The following is a 24,349-nucleotide window of genomic DNA, read 5'->3' as shown; positions in this document are numbered from 1 at the left end:
AGACTTCACAGTTGGCTACAGAAACTCACACTAAACTACCACTGCAGTTTTACAACAACCCACTGTCCTCTGTTGTCCTCGGTTTCCACCTTTCTCTGTCCTCTCAAAGGTGAAAGGAATGAAGCAATTTCTCCTCCAATGGAGCTTTCAGAAGAGATCAAGGAACATTTGAGATTGAACGGACTGAAGTTTATTGCGAGCAGAGCAATTAATCAAGAATGAAAGTTAGTTGTGGATAATCAAAGCTAGTCTTCTCATGCTGTGTCTGTGTTTTTTAATGATGATCCTCCCCCGTGACCCAGATCTGAGCTGTAGCCTCTTTCCAGCTCACACGGGGAGATGAGTGACTATGTGAAGTGAAGCAAAGTTCTTGAAGGAGACTTCCTGCCTGCCACAGTGAATCAGGAAAGAGGCTGGAGCCGGAGCAGAGGCAGCGTCTGCTTTGTGTCTGATTCTGACTCCGCAGCAGCACCTCTGGTTAACGGTCGGCACTCTCCTATATCACAACTCCCTGCCAGGATCTGTGCCTGCACATCTCGTCACGCCTGAGATTGCATCTCATGTTTTGTGATAACAACCCAACAACAACCCTTTAGCCATTCAGTCTATAAAACCGTTGAAGTGTTCTTTTGGGCCGATTTGCATGTATCTCTGCCTCTTCACTCTTCACTAAAACGGTACTCTAGCTGCCTCCTCCTCCTCCTCCTCCTTCAGTCAACAGCCCCTGACCTCCCTCCCCCACTCTTTTTAAACAATACTATGCCCAGCCCACCTTCTCTTCAAAGAGCACTAATTAGAAACTGCCCTCAAGTGTGATCCAAACCAGATATTTTCATCTTCCTCGCGGTGTCAGAGGAAGAATCTGTGTTTAACAGCCACATCTACCTTGGACTGTTTACGAGCACCTTCTTTGCCCATAAAAGACCAACCCAGCCCCCTTCCCCTTGGGATTTGGTCTGCTCCTCCCCCCTCTGCTGTCCTGTGTTGGGAATGATGATGACTAGCCAGCGAGAGGATTCCACTTTACTCCTCCACACACACACACACACACACACACACACACACGCACACGCACCTACAGTGCTCTGAGCTGCTGTCCTCCGGTGCAGCCACACTCCCCTGCTCCCTGCTTGATCCTCCACCCAAGCAGATCCCACGCTGGTGGGATACACACCAGGCGGCGTAACTATGACGACCGCTCCCCACCTGCACACCGCTGATCCATATTCAGTGGCACGCGCTCAGCTCGATGTGCATGTTCAAAGGTGTGTGCGCACATGAATAAATGTCTACATGCATGTTGGATTTTCATTTTTTCCCCTTTTTAAAAATCCTCTTACGCAATGATAAAGAGCACTTCACTCACTTTGCCATTATGTTCTGCTGATGTGCTTCTTCTCCGCTTTACACCTAAAACCGAAGAGATGCATGTGTGTGTTTGTGTCTAATTGCTTATGCATAAATGCATGAATTTACAAGCGCATGTCTTTTACTGCCTGAAAGGCAAAATGACTGACAATGGCAGAAAAAGTCTGTTTGAAGTAGACTAATTAATAGTTAATTAGTTTCCTTTCCAATCTGCAGCTTAATGTGCAAACGTGGGAACTGATAGCAAGCTGCCAGTCATACAAAAACTAACCACTGTACATAAAGTAGATACAGCTGTCAGGCTTAATTGTGCACAAGCACAAGATGGATAATGACCGAAGATAGCTGAGTGTTTTATAGCTTCACATTCTTTTACAACAATTAACGCAAACATTCAGTCGACTCTGCTGTAACCGCTGCTCATGACACGATATTATGAGATGAGCTTCTTTTTTTTGCATAGTCGGTGTGAAAGTTTTGTTTGGGGTAGATGTGAGACCCACATTGTTTTGTCATTCAGACAGTGGGGGATGTGCATGTTTGAGGGAGGGTCGAGGTTGGCTAGGACTGGGGGGTTGGGGAGATGAGGTTAGTAGGGTAGCAGGTGTCCTCATAGAGTTAATGGATTTGGCGATGGGAGTAGATGGAGGCACTTAATGTACTGTGTGTGTGTGTGTGTGTGTGTGTGTGTGTGTGTGTGTGTGTGTGTGTGTGTGTGTGCGCGCATGGGCTGATTATGAATGAACCAGTATGACAACTTGCCTCTATCCCCTATATATTGACCCTTTTGTCTCCCACACTGCTGTAAAAGAAATAAAGAGTAGATGGGGAAAATGTTCTAGTTCTGTATGAAAGGATGATTGGCACGTATAACTACTAACTAAACACTTCCATGTGGCTCACAGACAGTCCTGCCACATCTTCTATTCATCACATACAGACTCACTGTAACCATCTGTCACACTGTAAATGTTGACTAAGCTCTCAATGACCCACAGCATTGTAGATTTGACAAGACTGCATCTACATATATTATTATTTTGCTATCTTCCATGTCATGATGTGAGATTCTCCAAATGTTAGTGAGAAGCATGCACTGCCGGTTTGAAAATTTAGAATTTAAAAGCAGGTTGACGGGCATTCATGAGGAACGTGATGGAGAGTGTGATATCTTGTATTACTGATTACACAGTGCTTGATTTTCTTTATGTGCTCACATTGTAACTGCTCATTGTAATTCATGTATAGTATGGTGTAGTGTAGTGTGGTATAGTATGACATAATATGAAGCCTTATTTTGATTGTGTGTGTGTGTCTGTGACCTGGCCAAGCCTGGCTTTCCTTAGCTTTATGACTATAGGCATTATACAGGCCAATGAGTTGATCTCTCCTATACATTTTATATTGTGGCCTTTTGGACAGAGGCAAAAGGGTAGCAAGAGAGACATTGCTACCCAGCTGCAGTTTCTCACTATCTTCCTCGCTGTCTCTCATGTCTTTGAATTATTTATTTACAATCGGGGTGGCAAGTAACTGTCTTCAAAATGTTTTTTAGGCTTTAATCATATTTATATGTCAAGATGTCACTGTAGCTGTGCCATATGTGACTGTGGAGTGGCAATGAAGTTATAGCTCTGCACAGGCTCTCCCTGTTGACTGCTGTTGCGCTGTTGCAAAGCTACAGTAAGTAACGGAGTCATGTAATCATTCTCTAGTAAAGCTCCAAAGTAATCATGTTTACATTCCCTCACCCTCACGTTGAGGGACAGAGCGATAAAGCTCTAAACATATGGCATTTAATAAGCAGCGGCCTTACTGGATGAGAAGGAATAAGTTTTGTCTGGCATCACTGATGAGAATTGTTTGAATTATTTGATGAAAATGTTATTTAAGGGGTTCAGAGGAGTCCCTGCTCGCTGATCATCTGTTTCAAATGATCACTCAGGATGAAACAATAAAACTCGAAAGCTAATTTCCATCGGTCAAACAGGAAGGCGAAGCAGCTGAGGGTGTAGGAGGGAGGATGAAGAGGCAGCTGTTCAACAGAGAAGGATAGATTATGATATGCTCCGTGTTGTTGATACTATGGACACTAAATAGTACCAGCATCGGAAAGGGATAGGAGAAAATATGAATCAGCCCACAGAGGAAAATCTCAATTCTGCTAAGAGAGCATAGCCTAACTCTTATTTACATTTACAGTGTAGTGGCTACAGACACCTACAGTGTACAGTAACACATTGACACAGAAGTATGAATTAGCCTTAAAACCTCCCATTGCTTCCATCCTGGTCTCACCAGCTGTTATATACAACAGTGCAGGTGGGGTCATGGCTGATGTAGCCCAGGGGGCCCATAAATTAGGACTAGTTAGCATAGTGAGAGCAGAGGACAGCATGCATGACCCAGGTGTGACACAAAGCAGGAGACAAAAACATACATGTCTCATGTTTTAGCATTGTTAAATCAGTGTGTTAGGTTGCCAGATAAATGAAAACCTCAGAAAGTTACTGCTGGCAGCACCCTCCATAAGATATATGTCAGTTAAAGAGGTTTAGAGGTGCTTGTAGATGGATTTTGTCACCTTTGGACAGAGCCAAGCTAGCAGTTGTTTTTATGCTCATAATTTCATACAAGTGAATAAGTGTATTTCCCAAATGTTGAACTATCTCTTAGAGAGGGAGAGAGAAGAGCTGCCCAAGATGCAGAATGTGAAGTCTTTGTACTCCCACTAGAGATTGTCGGAGTCTCCGAGGGAGCATAAACGTGCAGTACATTCATGTACCATACATGTATATGTCTGCTTCTCTGTGTTTGGTTCTCTCTTTGCCCTCTGGCTATGTTTCCTGCTTTCCAAGGCTGTGAAAAGTTTGATGGGGAGTCCTCCTCGGCACTTCAGGTCACAAAAACTTCTTCAGTGAATTTTCCCCCTCAACTTGTAATACCACTGACATCACCTGACACTCTTTGCTTGAGTCATACAAAGATGAAATAGTGATGTACAGTATATCCACTTCATCTTCCCACTCTCTGAACACTCCTGTACTCTCTTGATCTTGCTCTGGTTAGAGCTGCATGGATGTAATGGTGCGTTGTAACTGTTTGTCAGCTGTTAGAGCGGCCTGCTGGCCTGTCTAGCTGCCCCTCTAATGGAAGTTAGAACACTTAGTGTGCTGTGTTTCTCCATGTCAGACACTCACACACAGAGTGTCACACCTGTTTCCCAGCTGACAGGCTTCCAGCAGCTTTAACACTGAAAAATCATTTAGCTTTCTCTTTAGTACAGAAGAAATATGCAGTCTTGTCCGTATTTCTTTTAAAACAGCCCAGTTAATAAATCAAGAAGTGGATATGGGATTTGTTGAAGGTTTTGAAGCTGGCAAAAAGGTCGGAGGTTGTTAATGACAGTCCTGCTACACTGATTTCTTCATTCTGACGCAGATGATGATTATCACTGCGGGAAGGACAGGGAGTGGAAAAAGAGCAAGAGAACGAGGCCTGAATTGTAATGCTGCCTAAAGCCCATCAGCCGAACATCCAAGAATCTGAGAAAGCTATGGGGAAGAAAGAGTGGGGATTCTCATCACTCCATTACATGGTTTACATTAGGATTACATGCTTACCCAGTACCATGTACAATGAGTGAGCAGCCAAAAAATTACGTTCTTGCTCAAGGACAATGTGAGTTTTTACACTATCACGAGCATCAGCAGAGGCACAAATTCACTTGTCATGTCAAATTTAGATGAAGAAGACGAAGGAAAAAGCAATTATCATCTTGCAGGCTGCAATATAATGAAGCACGCACAGGTTTATTTTGTTGCACGACTTCACGAAACAGGCTTGATTCTTGTTGTACCGTGCCCGTATCCTCTCTAAGTGTTAACGTTTCCCTTGCAAGAAAATGTCTCCTCTTTCTACCACTTTCATCTTTCTCCCTCCAGTTTTCCCTCATCTTGGAATCTCTCTGTCTCCCTCGCACTTGTGCTCTCTCTGGTAATGATGTTAACAGGGTCAAATGCTTTCGGGGGCCCAGAGGGAGAAAGACGCAGAGTGATTTTGGAGAATGTTTAACCAGCGCTGAGAAGTGTGGAGAGGAAAATACCCTTATGCTCTTCTTCATCTTTCTCCAGCGTTTATTTCTCTCTGTCACACATGTATGTGCAGCACTTAAAGTCAGTGGTACGCTTTTATGTTCACTTAGTTGTGTGCATTTTTGTGGTGTTCAGCACCCTGGAGGCAGGCTTTCTTGTTTTCTCTTAAGCTTCCTCCCTCTTTCTCTTCTTCCTCTCCCCTCACCATGCGTTCCTTTCCTCGACGCTACCTCGCTGTCTGAAAATCTTCACAGGATTTCAGATCTGTGGGATGAGCCTGAACCTCCCATGGGGAGATAGGACATTGACTAGGTCCATTTTTTTTTTTTACGTCTAGCAAGCATGTTCATAATTAATTCATACTTCACTGGCTGGAGATACTTCAGTTCCCCCGCTTTTCAACTTTCCCCGGAAGTTTTCGCAGAAAAGTTTTAGGATGAGGCTTTGCTGTTCTCACACACCATCAGGGATGGGCAATACCACAAAATGTGGTTTTGATCTGAGACCAACAGTATTGATATAGTTACGGATATGTTTTTTTATTAAAGCCCCTAAAAACTTGGTTTCAGATCTTAAGTATTTCTCTTTATCGTTAAATATTCATGACTTGATTAGCAACACCTAAAGTTAAAGTTCACTCGTTCGTTTTTAGTATTAATTCAGAGTTTAACACTCTAAAGCTAATCTGCTTCACCAGGACTGTGGTGTATTCAGATTTGACAGTGGCCAAGCAACATTAGCAAACTGCCACCAGATTCTGATGAAAATGTTAGTACATCCTTATAGGTGCATGGAAATGTGTGACATCGCCTTTCCAGTGAGAACAACAAAGAGAAAAACAACACATAGGGAATCTCTCATGTGAAATAATCCAAACTGCTCTAAGAAAATGTTGTGTTTTATGGCTTAAATTGGTTTTCATGGCCTTCTTAAAAGTGACTCATCTACTATCACATAAGGCAGAGCTGTGTGTCATGATTCATGAAGTGAATGCATCATTAATTTGCCACTTCTGTAAATTTTCATTTCCACCAAATAATTAGCCAAACATTCCTGTCCATACTATTCCTGTTTTAATTACTTAATCACATGCATGTGAAAGAACTCCAGATGATGTTCCTCTTTCATTCAGTGCAACTGTGTGTGAGTTTGTCTTCTCTAACGAGGTGACTCCTCTTGTTGGAAGATGAAAATGAGACGTTGGTTTAAGAGACAGACAAGGGCCGATTCTTTTTTTCATACTCAAAGACTTAGTTTTGGTAGTACGAATGCTTAAGGAGTTGATACCTTATTGAGGTAAGGTATCTGTATACCCTTTTTCTGGTAGGTCATCCCCAGGTTTCTTCTGTTTTTGTGTGTGTGCGTGCGTAATTAGGAATGAAAGTAAAGTGAGAAGAGGTGATGGACAGCCACGAATCTCCACATTATCACATCTCCACACTGCTGTGAAAGTCCTCTATATTATTTACACCCTGCAGTGTTTTTATTATACACCTTTGTAGGTGTATAATTATCTTGTGTCACAGAAGATTGATGATGAGGCAATGAACGCTAGTGGCCTTGCTGCTGTTTCCACTGAGAATAAGACACTGGCCACAAATGATTGGATTAGTGTTTAACCCCCCTTCCACTTAGCATAATCCGCTTTGCAGCTTTCTCTGTGTGTGTGTGTGTGTGTGTGTGTGTGTGTGTGTGTGTGTGTGTGTGTGTGTGTGTGTGTGTGTGTGTGTGTGTGTGTGTGTGTGTGTGTGTGTGTGTGTGTGTGTGTGTGTGTGTGTGTGTGTGTGTGTGTGTCATCTGGTCCCATTGCTCTGTATGCTCCAGCCCACAAACAGCAAGGTCAGTTAGAGAGCTTGTCCGTGGTCATTCACCATCTTCTGACAGCGGGACGCAGGAAGGCCCAGTCAACAAGCTGTGTGGGAAGAAACTGGCAGCAAAGATGAGAGTTGAGACACAGGAGAGGGAAGCCAGAGAGCGAGGGTGGGAGGAAGAGAGGGGTAGCAAGACATCCGTGGTATGCAGAGATGGAGATGAGCGTTAATAATAGAAAATCTGAGGCCTTGTTGAGCAAATATGGGCACTTTGCGATCGAGGCAGCGCAGCCAGAGGTGAACAAGTGGGGGAGGTTGCGGGCACAGGATTACTGTGGAAGGGTGGTGGAATGGAGCGATCAGTTGAAGGTCTGCAGGGTTTGGTATGTCATTGTCAGCCTTTCTAAACAGCCTGCAGAGCGATGGGCACTTTGAAGTCTCACAGAGCTGCTTAAATCCTGCCTGAAAAGATGCAGAGAACCGCGAGGCAAAGAGAAGAGACAGGAATATACAGAGAGAGAGAGGGAGAGAGTGGAGGGGCAGGACGGAGGCAAGGATTGATGATGGTTGAAACATGGAGGAAGGGAGTGAGAGTAATCAGAAGTAAGGAGGCAGCTTGTTTCAGGAGGATGACAGGAGACAGGCGAGCGGAGGAAAGCTCTTAATGCACCAACACAGTATGAGTCGTATGGGGTTTTTTTTTTTGGGACGTATGAGTAATATGTTTCCAGCAGTTCTAGATGAGTAGCTGCAACATGAGAAGCAGTGATGCAGCAGTACAGCTCTGACCTGATCTGAGCTGGATGTGGGTAGACTAGGCGCCGCCAGATTAGCACACTGACATCACAGTGAAGAAAAACGGGGAACCGAGGCCTGAGTCAGAATAGATGGCTGCCTCTGACCTAATGCATCCCATAACATGCTCAGCCAGATTCAGTCAGCACACTCCACTATAGACTTTCTGTCAATCTCAGTGTTTGAGTGAGCGTTTGGTGTTTGCTCACTGTGGAAGGATTTCCTGTGTTAACTGACTTTTTAGAGGCCAGTGGCCAAATGTTTAGCAGGTTATGGCCTCTTGTTACACAGTAGTGTGGTACAGCAGTCTCAGTACGTGTGGGTGGGAAGAGTTGTGCAAAGTCAGCTATAAGAGACTGAAAGCTACTGATGATATGAACCTCCTCACAGTTTAACAGAGATTTATCGGAGATCTAGAAAATGTATAGATGCCAACACTACATATTTATCTACAGCTAGCAACAGAAATCTGAGGAGGAATATGCAGGGAAAGGGAAAAAAGGTATTTTGTTTCTGAAGTGTCTCATTTATTCAGTTACATTTCCATGTGCAAACAAAAATAAATTAGCCTAAATGATTAGTTTGTTTTTGATTATTTCTATTATATTTGTGTAAAGAAAGCATCAGGAGATGTTATATTATTTAGCAGGGCTGCATGAAAACTGTAAGCGGTGTGCATGCGTGTGGGAGATATTAACATTTACAGACTCATTAAAAAATACATTTGGGGTACTAGATGACTGTTTATCATTTTAAGGCTCGTATAGTATTCCTATAATGTTCCTAGGGACATATCTGGTAGGGTTCAGTGACATTACAGTGGGCATAACATACTTTGTTTGTCATTTCTAGTGTCATGATATTGATATTGATTTTTCTGCAGTAACTTGAGGCAGCTGATACAGATAATTGTGCCACTTGGCCAAATGAAATATTTTCCTTTTCTTTAAGAACAAGGTTAACAGGTCTACATTTTAAAGTTGCAGCATTCGTGAATAATGTTTCATAATTCTTATCCTGATTAGTCCTGTGGGAGAAATCCAGCCATAAGGAATGATTACTTTAATCAGTCTTCACTTTGGTATGCCACTCGGGACTGAATTCAAATCCCATTGAAGTGAGGGACTCTAAAATAAATCATAGATTTGTGAAGATGTTATTAGCTTGTGAGTGGAATGTGTCTCTCAAAGCAAGCAATAGACAAAATACCTGAAGCTCCAAACACAGGAAGGAAATAAGACACATGATCCACACACACACACATAGTCATGCATGCTCATGCATGGGCACGCACATAAATTGGTGTAAATGGACTCACATTAATAACAGTGAATGAAAGGTGGGGGTGTAGTGGAAGTGTAAGAGAAAGCTACTATGAGAGGATGTTGAAGTTAAAAAGCTGTTCTGGTGAATTATTAATGCCAAGCATTGTGCCCACAGACACAGCATCGTACAGACTTTCTCTCACTCACTCACACACACACACACACACACACACACGTGCGCACACACACACGTGCGCACACACACACGTGCGCACACACACAAACACAGCTGCAATCCCCAGTTGCTTGTGCAGACAGGAAACAGTGTACTTGTCGCTCTGTCTGGATTTTGGGGGGGTATGTGTAAGTGCTCTGTTGTCTCCGGCCCCAATGAGAGGGATGTTTGTAGTTGTTCCCTGAATGGTGAATGCTGTGTGTGTCTTTGGTTTATGTGTGTGTGTGTGTGTGTGTGTGTGTGTGTGTGTGTGTGTGTGTGTGTGTGTGCGTGTGCGTGTGTGTGTATGCAAGGGGTTGAGGCAAGATTCCCATATGCTGTCTGCCTAAATATAGGCTAGAAAGCAACATACAGAATAGTAATCACTAGGGGCTTAACGTTAAAGTCAGCTCTCAGTTTGCTACAATACTATGTACATGTAATTAGTGAACTGAACCATGATTTGTTTTAAAATTTTAATGAGAACAACATATGACAATAGATGATTTCTTATTTATTCCTCTTAAACATAAAATCTGTAAAAAGAATTAAAAAAAACGTTAAAAGTTCATCCTTCATAGATTCCTATAGTCTTAGTTTTTAGACTGTCTTGATTGGAAAAATAATACAGCTTTGGTACAGTCAGAGCCTTATCTAAACATTCTTACAAGGAGCAAACATCTAAACTGAATTTGTATGTCTGGCCTTGAACAGAAAGGTACGGATACTTGATAAATCAGTATGTTTACTTTTTCAGGTAGCAGTTTCTACTTCGGACAGTACAGTGTTAATGTTTGTAATTAAAGCTTCTGGCATGTTATTCAATGAAAGCAGTGTAATATCCATTTGGACAGATTTCATTGATAATGACAATTGATATTTTTCATTTGATATATTTGACAATTGATGTATCAGCCCAACTGATTCATCGTTCTGGCTCTAATCCGTATGATCTGTTTCAAAAAGACCTGTACACTGTATCATGACACACTGAACATGCCCTGCTGACTTGTGTTTTACCAGCTTACACTGACCTCTCTCCTAACTCCCAGATGGCTGCCTCTCACCTCAGTGTAGTACAGCTGCGGTGCTGTCCATGTGGTGAAGGGTTAATATGTGAGTGCGTGTAATAGCGGTGAGCGTGATTGGATCTCAGCTGTTTTTAAAAAGAGTTGTTGTGAATGTTTCAAGTGGTTAGTGGTGTTAAAAAAACATACCTCAACCTCAGTGAGCGCTCTCCAGAATGCTTAGCTGCACATGTCACGCTGTTTCTGTATTTCGTGGGAGATGTGGGGAGCATAAACTCTGCCAATGCTAAATATTTAAAGTGCAGTTTTGTAACCCATGTTCTCTCTTTCCTCTCTCCCTCCACTCTGTCTCTCTTTTTTTCCCCTTTCTCTCTCTCTCACCTCACCTCCGCCTGTAGCCGGTGTTGCCGTGGCCCAGAGAGTGGTAACGGTGGAAAGTGGACCGCTGATACGGACTGAGGGCTCTCACGTGACCATCTGGTGCAACGTGACGGGCTACAAAGAGGGGGTGGAGCAGGATTTTGAGTGGTCCATGTACCTGCCATCAGTACCGGACAGGGAGATTCGCATTGTGAGCACTGCTCAGCCAAACTATGCCTATGCCGTGTATGCCCAGAGGGTGAATAACAAAGAGATCTACGTGGAGAGGCTGAGCCGCGACTCAGCTGTGCTTCACATCACCAAAGTGCAGGCCAAGGATCAGGGTCTGTTTGAGTGTTACACACCAAACACAGACGGGCAGTACCTTGGATCCTACAGCGCACGCACCAACCTCACTGGTGAGTCTCTAAGCACACACACACATATACGCTGTCAATATACAGATAAACCACATGTTGTTGTCACAGATGCTCATGTGGTGACATTACACATATGGCTTTAAATGTACCAGTGCTATATCTGATCAAGGTGTTCAACACTATCCTAGTCAAAGTTTTCTGTATAAATTACTTAAACAATGAGTGTTAACTGATCAACCAGCTACCAATCATAATCAGCCAAATCACCCTTTTGAATATGTAATCACAAGCTAATTACCCCTCAAACTGCCTTTATACATCATATAGCTATAATTCTTCTTTATGCGTATCTGTTACTTTACTGCCATTCTGTATTTATCCTGTTGCCTTTAAGTAGCCATCAGGTACAGTGCACATGGTAGACTACACATAGCAGCTTCATTATATTTATCTGACAAGAGCCCCAAAAAAAACAACCAGCAATCCTATTCTGGTGTGTCCGTTAGTTTGTGGTAATATGATTAAACATAAATTCATTTAGGTATGTACACCATATATGCATAATATCAATTAAATTAGAAAGGTAAAGGTTGACACAGGGCCTCTACGCAAAACAGGACCTTGTGATTAAGTGAAAATGCAGGGCCTGCCTTGAGTTACTCTGCCTCAGTGTTGCATATTCCAACATTTTCAACCTGGGACCTTTGGGGCCCATGAGGGTCTTGGGCCTCTGGCAGCTGCTCTGCCTATGTGTGCTGTGAACTTGTTGTTAGACATTTGCAAGTCCAAGTAAAACCAAGGCACACGTTGTATCACAATCAGATCAGTGGCAGTCAGGCTGATCACAAATGAAAAATAACCAGAACCCGTCCAAAAACTAGCTGTGATCTGTGCTCCCTTTTGGAAGGAATGTGAGAGGAAGTGTTGCCCTCCAGTGTCACACAAAGTCCCACCTGTTCTGAGCGGGGAGAACCAAGCTGTCCCTGATCTTTCTCAGTTGCACTCAAACACCCACATGCACACTCACAAACTCCTGTACCTCCCTCTGACACCTACTGTATTCTTTCCTTGCCCTGAGCTGTTTCAATAATGTACCCGGTGTGTAGGAGTGATGTGTGACTGTTTAAAAGAGTAGCATGAGCTTCCATCCTTCTACTTCCTCTTGATCTCTCTCTCTCTCTCTCTCTCTCTCTTTCTCTCTCCCAGAGACATGTACAGATTCACCCAACAGTCCTGCAGTACTGAAGACACAGCTGTCATAGTCGGGGATTCCATTCCCTTAATAACTTCGTGCCTTTGTCCCTGACGTTGCTGACCTTCCTCTCGAGGTCAAAGCACAGACCAAATGCTTATTGGCTGAAAGTTCGAGTTGCACTTTATTGCACTGTGAACTCCGAAAAACCAATATTGGTGTGCTTTTTTTGGGGGGCTGTGTCGGACCAGGCTGAAGAAACAAAAGTTATTGTGTGCTTAACGGATCGATGGGCTCGGTTTTTCATTGTATCAGTGTTATGATGAGAACCTCAGCAGGCGTGTTATCTAGTATGAGCAGTATGATCTGAATGTGGGGCAGGGCTCAGGCGCAAGGCACTGTAAAGCAGCACTGCTGATAGCACACAGTATTTATAGAAATGCATGCGAGAGAGCTACATAGAGTGTGTGAGCGGAGGTGTTGAGGGACTTTGTTATCTGAGCCTTTCTGTGTCTCTAACCTCTTAACCCAGTTTCGGAGGTCAGGGGTAGGCAGCAGGGTCTCTCCCGTCCTTTCTCTGCTGTTCTCTTAAGTCCCTCTGTGATCCCCCAAGCAGCTGCACGCCTCCTTGGACCGTTGTGTGCAAACAATACCTTGTCCTCGCTCCCCTCCCCCTCATGTCCCTCATCTCTTCCTCGTTCTCCTGTCTTTCATTCTGTCATCTGTCTTTCTCCATTCATCATCCCTGGCCTCTTTCTCTAATGGGCTCTGGCTCTGTTATATTAAAAAAACCCTTGCTGCCTTTGAGAATATGTTTCAAGGGTGATGTCAAAGGACAACCACAACCTAGGGAGTATTATGGAGGAAATATGGGGAGGAAGGATATGAGATACAAGGCCAGACAGAAGGGATGTGTCTACGTGACTGTGTGTGTGTCTGGTGTTGGGTGATTGGGTTAATTGTAGGGGTAGAAGGCCAAAGTAATCTCTGCCCTGAGTGGTGCATTAAGGCTTACTCACAGGGATGTGTTTCATCCACTGTCACCTTTCGGTACAAAGAGCAGTTGAGGGTTTTAACGTGGAACTTAATACCTGCTGCCTGAGGAGAACAGTTTCTGCAGTGCACCTGGACACTGTTCTCCCTGAAACTGTGACGCTGTGTTTTCATGTGTTGTATTGTCTGTCACAGAATTAGACACCTCGTCTGTGCATGTGGTTGATTGCCTGGAAACATGATCCTGGCCTCTCTTTGTATGTCCAAGGCACTTTTTATTTGAGGGAATGAGCAGACAAAAGTGTGTTTGTGTCTTTTTTGCCCTCTGTGATACTAAACTTAGATTAATCAAATGAAAATGTAGCTCTGCTCAGCCCCTAAGTGCCAATACTGCCTTAGGCAGTGTAGTAATATTACACATGTGAAAAGAATAATTGGCCATCATGGCACAAATACTGGATTATGTCCACTAAATCATGGAGTGTGACAGAGATGCAGGAAAATCATAATTCTTTAATACAGACAGGTTAAATTTTACATTTATTTTCCTCTAAGATTTTGAAAGGGAAGGCAGAGTGGCATACTGGCTAGTATAGTTCAGTCAGAGATCTCCGTTGTGGCCATGTACTTAAAGTGTCTATAACTAATATTTCTATATTACGAGTGAATCTCATAGTGACAAAACTTAAAGACTTATCAGCCAACTCTCTTATCATTCCCCTCAGCCCTACAGACCTCCACAGTATCTTTCAGTTCATGTTTTTTTATGTCCCACAACTGAACTGTTTTGGTTCAGTCTCACCAGTCTTATCAACCTTTATTTTCAGCAGCTGCTGGCAGTAAAAGAATCCCACTCTATACTACCTGCTCAGCAGCCCACAGCAGACAGACAAAGTTAGCAACAAGCTGGTGAACCTGGAATTTAGTAGCTAAAGAGCAAGACCTTTTTTTTGTGGGGACGATAAACAGAGCTAAAGGTAGGGTGAAGACACGACGTCATATAAATGCTAATGTTGGTCCGTATCTGCTGGATGTTTAGATAGGAAACTGTTTGCCAACACGTTCACCATATCAACTTTATAATGTGATAATATGTCAGTGTCTTAATAGCTTGTTTCTGGTGCCCCCAAGTGGCCAAAAAAATAGATGAATGCTGTTTTTAAAATGAATATGGTTAAATTGAAACAGCTTTATTTTATTTTTTTCTAAAGCCATTATTTCTCATAGTCTCAGACTCCGTGTCTTTTTACAGGAGTAGTTGTTGTTTGAGCTCCGCTGTTGGTGGTTAAGTGTTACACAGGGCATGCATTCAACCTGGGTGTTGTGAAGCTCTTTGAGGTCAAAGGTCACTTGTAGTTTCTCTGCGCACACCTCCATGCTCTGAGCTGGAGATTGACTAAGCCCAGTCTGTTGCATTTGAGTGTGTGCTTGTTTGCGCATGTATATGTGTGTGTTTGACTTCCTCCTACACATCAGATTGCAGAAGAAAAGGACAACAGCCTGACATGGCCATCATGGTTGTCCTTATCCTACGCACCAGCCTGTGTGTGAGCGAGTCCAACAGCGAGCAGAACAACAAGCCCTCGCTGAGACAAGTATCGCACTGCTCTTACTCATGAAGCTCCCATATACCCTCACTGTCCTAGAAAGCACCATAGGAGTCACCATGCTGGCACACACACAGATTCTAGCCTCCGCATTTGGCAGTAGTCATCCATTCCCAGTCCTGTAGTAATATAGTAATAGAGCTAGAGAACCAAAGCCTTGATGAATGTGAACAAAAGCATTTTCGCTTCTTTCTGTTATTCACCGCCACCACACAAGAGACAGGAACAAAACGTTCATCTTCAGATGTGTGACACTAGAAAAAATTAAGTTTGGCAGTGAGTGGTTTTGAAGAAAAGAAAGTGAGATGGATGGTGCGAAAAGGCAGAGATGAGGAAATTGGAAAGGAGAGGAATGGGGACAGAAGAGGCAGTATTGGAAATGGGTAGTGGGGCGATGCTGAATAGAGCGTGTGACCAATAAATGATGAGCTCTTCCTCTCGACTCCAATGTGATTGGTTACACCTCCCCGAGGCATTACCCACAATACAACTGACGCTATAGGGGTGCGTTTTAAATAGTCTCTGCCTGTTGTGACTCCTAAGGTTAATGCTGTTACCAACTGCCATATGAGCTCTAAATGCAATTAGCCAGCACAAATTGAGGAGACTGAGAAAGAAAGAGAAAGAAGGAAGAGGCTAGAGATGAGACCTAGGAATTTCAATTAAGGAAGAAGAAAACTGTTGGCCGAATCATTTTTAGAACCAGCTGCGGCAAAATACCATATTTCTCCAGTCACACTTTTCATTTTAATTACATTTATGGCCTACATTCACTTTTAATGGAGAAAAGGAATCCTTTCTCCTGATGAAACTGGCCCTACTGTGAGCTAGAAATCTGTGAAGCAATGCCTACCTGAGGTCAAAATGCTGTGTTTGGTTTTTTTGTGTGTGTTTTGGTGCAGTGTTTGTGAAGAGGGCAAAGAACAGGAGTGTTGACTTTTTGCAGCATAGCTGAGACTGAGCACTGCTAAACATACATACAGAGTAAGAGTGGCTGAATCATGCTTCTGCTGAGCTCAGCGTAATCCGTTGGCTGTGTGTGTGTGTGTGTGTGTGTGTGTGTGTGTGTGTGTGTGTGTGTGTGTGTGTGTGTGTGTGTGTGTGTGTGTGTGTGTGTGTGTGTGTGATTTGTGTCCCTCCCCTGCCTTTCTTTTCACAAGGGAGCCGGCGCTGCCAAGTTGCGCTCCTCTACTTCACTTAATGAGATAGACCGAATGTGGAGATGTCATCTCACATTCTATCTTTTACACTGGGTGACACCGAGACCCCGCCCACCCCCCCCATATCCCTGCTCTCCGCTCTCTCTCTCCTCGTGTGAATCCTGCTCGCCCCTTCAATCCAACGCTCCAGAGTCGATTCAGTGTGGTCTGGTGTTGGTCATGCAGGTGTATGGTTTTGTCAATAGAGCTGTTAGTTGAGCTTCATCACAGGAGAAAGGCACTAGCGTGATTGAAGCACGTGGCACAAGATTGTGGAGGGACCCAGTGATTGAATAAAGACAGAGGAGGGAGGACGGGAAGGAAGAAGATGAAGACAGGCATATTATTTTCTAGAGAAGGCAAATATATGGGTGAAGCCTTGTGTTGACAAAGGAAGATATAGTAAGATGTGCTGGAGGAAAAGGTGAAAAGAGGAGAGAAAGTGCAGATGAATAGACACGGGAAGTTGTATCTCTGTCTGTTGGTATTGATTAGGAGCAGAGGCCTGTTTGTGACTGGAGCATTTTATCTCCCTTGTCTCTCCTTGCTGTGACACTTCTAGCTTTTTCTGCTCCCCCTTTCTCTGGCCTTACCATCACCTCTCAGTTTCATTTACAATTACATTCCCCTCTCTGCCGTTAGCTTGTGTGTGTGTGTGTGTGTGTGTGTGTGTGTGTGTGTGCGTGTGCGTGTGTGCGTGCGTGTGTGTGTGTGTAAGCACATACTGACTCTAAGCTGCGGACCAGGCAGGACTCCAAATGGAAAGAGATTTTATCACCATGTCTGGCTTGCCATTTCCTTGCACATCTCATCTACTTTAGCGGACAGGGCTTCCTGCTCAATAACATTACTGCCACTCGGACCCACCAGACATACACAGACACACGCATATACACACAGAGAAACACAAACACAGTCGCAGTCGCAGTCACACACTGTGGCGAGCTGTCAGTCAGGACAGATGTCGCAGCCATAATTGAGTCTGAGAGAGACGGTGCTGGAGTGCTCCCATCGGACGACATCCTTTCTACTGAACATCACTGAAGAGGGCTTTAACAACCCAGCGGATCACTGTGGTAGACAATACAACTGCTGAATAGCACATATAGCACTGTGAATAAAACAGCGCTGTTGAACAGGGCAAACCAGACACCTTGATACTTTATAGTCCCGTAGGGCAAGCTGTGCTGTGCTGTACTGTACGTACATGTGTAGTTTAGGGACAACCATAGTGGGTTTTGGCTAAGATGTGGGTGGGAAAATGAAATCTGTTCTAAGTCTTGAGTACAGCCTTTATGAGAACATATGAGGATTACTGTAACGGGGGAGCGTTTTGGAAGAGCAACTACATTTAAAATGTTGTCTTCAGACATGTAATCTCGTCACAGAATAGTCAGAATCCCCCACACTAAATATATGCTGATAATCTTAGGTCTTGCCATCTCCTGGTCACTTGCAGAGACTTGGAAACACTGAACAGACTCATTCAGGGTGAGGCCTTTTTTGATATTGGAGAAATTAACTATGTACATTGCCAAAGTCGGTGATGAAGCTACAGGTCCTCACAGGTCCAAAGTTTTAGACCTGATACGAAACTGGCTTGTGGAAAACCTACCTGAGACAGTCAGACACGGTCTAACTAGACCTGAGTTAGACCTGATCCAAAATGCTCCAAACAGACACATTGCACAACCTCCTGCGACGATTATGATAGCAGTGATCCATTCATATTCACTCAGGTATTGGATACACAAACCCTGATCACACCGCATATATTTGGAACCTGGCCCAATACAGGTCCCGGATCAGGCACCCGTGAAGACATCTGAATGAGGCTGCATAGCATTTTAGCCCTGCCTCTTGTTCCTAATATTGCTGCGGATGAGTATGGCATGGCAATTAAGAAGCTGTTGCCATTAAACCTAAATCTAAATGCTCTCGTAGCCTACAGACACACTTTCAAGCAAGCGCTGCCTTGCAAATTTTGGTTGTTACCCTTATGAAAATATAAATGATGTCAAGAGAAGCTCTGCATTTAGCTCATCACCCACGCTACTGAGCTAGGCTAATGAGAAAGGATTTAATATGTTAACAAATACATGTGTGTGTGCGTATGTGTTGGTGTGTTGTATATGTTTATTAATGTTTATATAATGGGCTAAAGATGCGCCACTGTTCCTCTAGTTGATTTGATTAGCTTAGCTAAGCGCTAACCCTCTGGGGCCCGCTGCCTCTTCTCTGTGAGATTAACAGAACACAGCCACAGTTTGAATATGAATTCAACATGAATATGGATGCGAATGGATGTGCTAACGAGTGTTTGTGTTCAGGCCTTTAAAATGTGTGTTAGTAAAGAGTGGAACTTGCCGTATAATAGCCTCCAGGACTCATGTGGTGGTAAGTGTGGTCCAGGACAGTCAGGCTGCTGCTGCATTGTTTGATGTTGGCGCCTGCTTTGAAGCCTTATCTGAGGAAGAGGGGGGAGAGTTTTTTTTCCTGGTTCAAGCTCTACTGTACATCTGATAACCCCTTTTGACACGAACATAAATACACACACAGGCATCAGAATCCAGTTACACCCATTCATATACACAAGAACACGCACAGATACTGGCCATTATGCCTTCACTCGATGCAGTGATTGAAGCACTTATAGACACATTAGAGACCCCGAGACATACTCTCTTTTCAGTAATGTACCCTGTGCATGGAGAGTTGGAGAACTGGCATTGTTAAAGAGTAACTGCACCCAGGCATTTTTTTTTTGCAATGCCAAAAGTGGTTGGCAGTGATATAGCTGTTTGTGCAACGCAGCTGGCTGTGGTCACAAGCACATAAGCTGCACTACATTTGGCCGTGCCAACATGCTGATTGTTACGTAGCGGCACTGGTGGCGAAACCCTATTAAATGAATAGCAGGCGACATATGAGGCAGCAGGTATGATGTTAGATATCTATGAGCTGATAATCAAACAGCAGCACGTCATGAACATGTAAACTTGAATATTATCCCATGACAGCTTCTTTCACCATGGCTTGTTGTGGCTAAATCCAAATGAAAAGGTACTGCAGTGTCCCTGCCAACTCAGACGTCAAATAGTATGTGTTGTTTACAATGCTGTTGATACACATTGTGTTTTGTTTACCCGCTGCACAAGTTTTGCCTGCCAAATTGAAGTGGAGTTGAAACCAAACTCACTCATCTCAAACTAACACTGTGCAGGTCAGGTTCTGGAGCGCACCCATAAACCACACCTGACCACACCCAGCTATGACCGTGGGTGTGAGTCAGAGGTCCAACAGATATACCTTTTGTCCCACACATGTCAGTTATTAAGTGCAGCAATGCTTTTCCTCCATACAAGATCCAGTGTGGAGTTACTCTTTAGAGAAGTCACCACCTCCTCGTCCCTTTCTTGGCATGGGTCTATCATTAATGACTGCTGATACCAGTTTAAAGATTAGCATTGCACCCACCTCATTAGCATGCTAATAATAGCCTCACTATTTGCAATGGAAAACAGAGGTTTAGTTAAAACGTCTGATGTAATGGATTTGAGTGTGGGCTGTAGAGCCAGCCCCAGGCTGGTTCTGAGTCCTTGTGTAGAAGTGAAAAGTAAAAGTGGAGAAGCCCGGGAGGCTAAACTCATTTCGGAGAAGCAACTCCAAGGCAAGCAAGCTGATGACCCTCAAGCTCCGTCTCAGGGACACACCACTGTGTAAAATCTGTAGTACAGAATCTAATAATGTGCACACACTCACAAATATTTACTTTTGCAAGTCCTTTTGACTTTGTGCACACACACATGTGCACACACAAACAGACACATGGCCGTTCCCTCCCTCTCAATTGACGGAGGGGTAGACAGCAGACATATGTTGCCACCTGTGCCCCCCTGTGCCAGGGCAGCCACCTTGGGATGGGTAGTGAGGTGTGTGTGTGTGTGTGTGTGTGTGTGTGTGTGTGTGTGTGTGTGTGTGTGTGTGTGTGTGTGTGTGTGTGTGTGTGTGTGTGTGTGTGTGTGTGTGTGTGTGTGTGTGAGGTGGGGTTGGCTTGGCATATGCCTAATTCCCCTCAGTGCTGGCAGCTCAGACAGACAGTTGCTCCCTCATCTGCTGCCCTGCTGGATGGGTGCCTGGTGATTGAGTGCTGCCCACCTCCCTTAGCCACACTCTACTGGGTTTTTTTCCCCTCTCCCTCAAAGGCACCGTCTCTCATACACCAACACAACACACACGCACACCTGCTAATCCTCTGCACCTCTGGCCAGCTTCCACACTCTGCTCCACTTGACCCCTGCCGTGCACTGTGCTCTAATGAAGTGATACTCTAGATCTTGTCATTGTGTGTTTATGCAGAATACAAAGGGCTTTAGATATGACTGTGTTCCTGGACTCATATGCCAATGTACCCTTTTTCAGGTGAGAAGGCATGTGGAACTGGCCCAAAGACAGTGCTTTGTACACTGAATAAAGCACAGTGATATGTTTTATAAGGTTTACGTACACACACACACATACACACACAGAGAGAAATGGTCAGATGGCTAGGGCTATAACTGGTTCTATCCTCAGGGAAGTCTTTAATTGGTCACAGTGCTTTACCATCTGGGGCTGGAGCGACGGATGGAGGGAGGGATGAAGGGACATGGTGGGAGCTCCTGTAAGGGGTATAGAGAAAGAGGGAAAAAAAAAGAGGGGGAGAGACAGTAAGTGCAGCACAGGGATGGAGCTTATTAGTTTTAATACTTGCACCTCCAGTAATATTAGAATCATAATATACTTGATAAATGCTCTTTAGAGTGTCCAAGTGGTAAGGTGTATTTGTGTGTGAATGCAAATGATTGCACATGGTGCGTTCGTGTGTCCATGTGCATTCATGTGTGCCTGTAGGTAGACGGGTTATTGCATGGAGGCATCTGTGTGTTTGTGTGTGTGTGTGTGTGTGTGTGTGTGTGTGTGTGTAGAAGTGGTAATGACACTGGGTTGTGTGTGTGTGTGTGTGTTTGTGCTGATGTTGGCAGACGGAGCAAAACCCTGCACATGTGCTAACAACCTCCAGGACGGCAGCAATGGGGAAGACAAACAGACACACGCAGGGGTGGCGTCTGTATGTATTTCTCTCTTCTTGGGCGTTTGCTGTAATTCGTTATTTGGATACATGAGCAGACGGAAGGCGGAAAATGCCAAAGAAAGTATGTGACAGTTGGAAACGATGGAGAAAGTGGGTCTGACGCTGGTGAAGATGAGAAGAGAAATGTAGGGAAAGAAAGAGAAGGAGGGTGATACTGAATGATGGGGTGGAGGGGGGGTTGGAAGGAATGTTTCATGTGTTAAGGCATGATGAGTAAATCTTTGATGCTCTAAAGGATTTCAGTCAACGATAGCTTTGCACATAGCTCTTCTCAAATGCTCTTAGGAAGATTTGTCTTTCATACTCCCACCTCTCTTCAGACTACCCCTCCTCTCACGCCTTGCCTTTTAATCTCCCGCTTACTCTCCATCTTCCCAACACACTCACTCAGGCTCATTTCCTGGCTGGGCCTCAGTGAGAGTTTGTGTCACATTGTGTATATGTGTGCGCATGTGTGCCCATGTGTGTTTGCATGCATCTTAGTTAGTGTTAAATCCTCCTCTTCTGCCTTTGTGTAAACAGCGTCTCATATTTGAAAGCTTCTTCTCACCACGGATCCCTCTTATCGCAACATTCAGCCTTTTAACTCCACGTCACCATTCTCCTGCTACAATAACAAAGCCCACTCTTTCACTCGCTGCCCATCTTTCTTTTCTTTTCTTCTCCTACTTTCTCCTTTTGTTGTACCTCTCCCTCTTTGCTTGTGCCGTCCAGTGAGAAAACCTGGACACATGCATAGAAGTCCAATAAAACAAACTGGTGTAACTTGAAGGGTGATTTGAAAGGTGCTTCCTATAATTCCTATAATCTTTAAAATTCTTATTTCCATTTAATATCACATATATTGGAAATGCTTTATTTTCCGTGTCCCTTTTCTGGAAAAGAGCTGATATGTGGCTATTAATTCTTTAGACATTTCCTGAGAAGGCTATGTAATTTGGTAATATATTTATATTTATAAGGGAAACGTTTGTTTTTTTGCCTCTTTGGGGCATCCCAACGAGCTGTAAACACAACACTGACATACTGTATCATCATCTTTAGGTTGATGAGGCAAAACCTTGTTTTTTCTGGCCCACTGGCGAATAGAAGTCCAGTGTTAGTTGAGAGAGTTGGAAATATTTGGCTCTTTAACTAAACTAAAAAAGTCATTTAAATGAAGGATACATCTGCATGAAACACTTTCAAAACATGCTGGAATATCATTTAAATGCTTTGATAGAATTAGTACTCGGCACATAGTAGTAATAAACACATGCCAGTAAATTCTGTTATTACTACTTACTTACTACTGTAGTTCTTCCAAAAAAAAATGTTAATAAGCAGCGCACCCCTTAGAACTATGTGTGTGATTCAATGACCCAGTAAGGCTGAGTCACGGCTCTGGGGGAAATGTTTGGGCAAGCAGAGGGGAGTGCCTCAGTCACTAAACTTATACTACTCTGTGTGTGTCAGAGAGCAGCTGTCCCCCCAGGCTTGACTATCTTTGTGTGTTTGGGTGGATGTGTGTAAGAGAGGGAGAGAGTGAGAGAGAGAGTGAGTGCCTGATTTTGACGTGCCTCTCCTTCTACCTTTAGTTATAATGAGCTGTAATAGCCACAGGGGCCTAGCTCTGTTTCTCTCTCTCTCACACACAGAGCAGATGTGACTCCCTTTACTAGTTTTATGACCCCCTAGGAAGAAAAAAGAAAACTTGCAATAGGGTCACTGTCTGACTGACATGTAGAGCATAATCTGGTTAGAGAGGGATCAGTGCTCGATAAAACGTGCCTGCCTGTGTTGTAAGACAGTCATGAAGACGGCGAGCAGGCGGAGGAAGGAGGCCGTGAAAAACAGAATAAGTGATAATTGGGTGCTGACAAGCAACTTGTCTATTGAAAAAGAAACTCGCCAGATAATGCGGTGGAGAGAGAGAGGGGGTTTGGATGGAGGGGGGTTTGCGTAGATGGAAGCTCGAGTGAGGAGAAAATTGTGAGTAGAAAAATAGGACAGAGCCTGAAGAAGACTGACAGGGTAAGGAGACGGGGAAGAATGCTTCAGAGACCCCTTTTTATTAAATGAAGATGCCTTTTCCTTTCAGTCATTGTGACCTCTGTGTTATAGCACAGGACACACACTTACACTCACACGCCCACTCATAGTGATGTTCCATTAGCAGGGCACCTCACAGCTCCTAACTGAAAATCTCATAACAGCATCTGTAAGATCTCTCACATCCTCTCACCCCTTTCCTTTACCCCCCTCTTATTTCTATTTTATCTCTTCACATTTTTTAGAAGATTGGATGTGCAGTGTTATGATAGGACTTTGCGAAAGCCTCTTTGATCAGATGGGATGGTGTGAGACATTCAAGTCAGGGTGGGGTTGGGCCAGGGCAAATTATAGACAAATTTGTTTTAATTTGTAACAGTTTGTTTGATAAAATCACAAAAACAAGTTGTTTGCACTATGGGGTTATATGATTGGGGTTTATTCTAAATCAATGGTCTGTGATCCTGATGATAATAAACAATTGTTTATTCATTCATAATGTGTAAGGAATTAATTTATTCTGCACATACTCGGCTCAGCAAAGAAAACTTTTCTTGATCATATTTGTTTACAGATTACAGAAAATGTAGGAAACTCTTTACTTGCATGGTGATGGTTTCTACAATGGTCCCTTTATGGGGATTAGCTAGTAGTTATTACTGTAAAAAGAGTGACATCTCTGGCAGACACTAGTATTCATGTGCTTTGGCCTTTTTTTTTTTAGCATTTTTGCCCTCATGTGACAGCTGACACTGAACACAGACAGGAAACTTGAGGGGAAAGAGGCAAAACAGGCTGAAATCCAAACAGCTACACCCTTCTAATTGTACAAGACCTCTGCATGGCAGCATTTATCTGTAGAGAAAAAGTAACATTTG

General features: G+C 43.7%; 1 protein-coding gene across 1 annotated transcript in view; it reads left to right on the top strand.

Moving 5' to 3' along the window:
- Positions 1-1,084: 1,084 nt before the first annotated feature.
- The window catches only part of igsf3 (immunoglobulin superfamily, member 3), a gene marked incomplete at its 5' end in the record, with an annotated part of 56,895 nt that continues 33,630 nt past the window's right edge, over positions 1,085-24,349 (top strand). The window contains 2 exons of the mRNA XM_070915006.1: positions 1,085-1,130; positions 10,971-11,354. Coding sequence (XP_070771107.1) covers positions 1,085-1,130; positions 10,971-11,354 — 430 coding nt within the window. The remainder of the gene's footprint in view (positions 1,131-10,970; positions 11,355-24,349) is intronic.

Source organism: Enoplosus armatus, chromosome 11 (genome assembly GCF_043641665.1).
Source record: "Enoplosus armatus isolate fEnoArm2 chromosome 11, fEnoArm2.hap1, whole genome shotgun sequence".
Taxonomy (NCBI): Eukaryota; Metazoa; Chordata; class Actinopteri; order Centrarchiformes; family Enoplosidae; genus Enoplosus; species Enoplosus armatus.
This window is presented reverse-complemented; position numbering and strand designations above follow the sequence as displayed.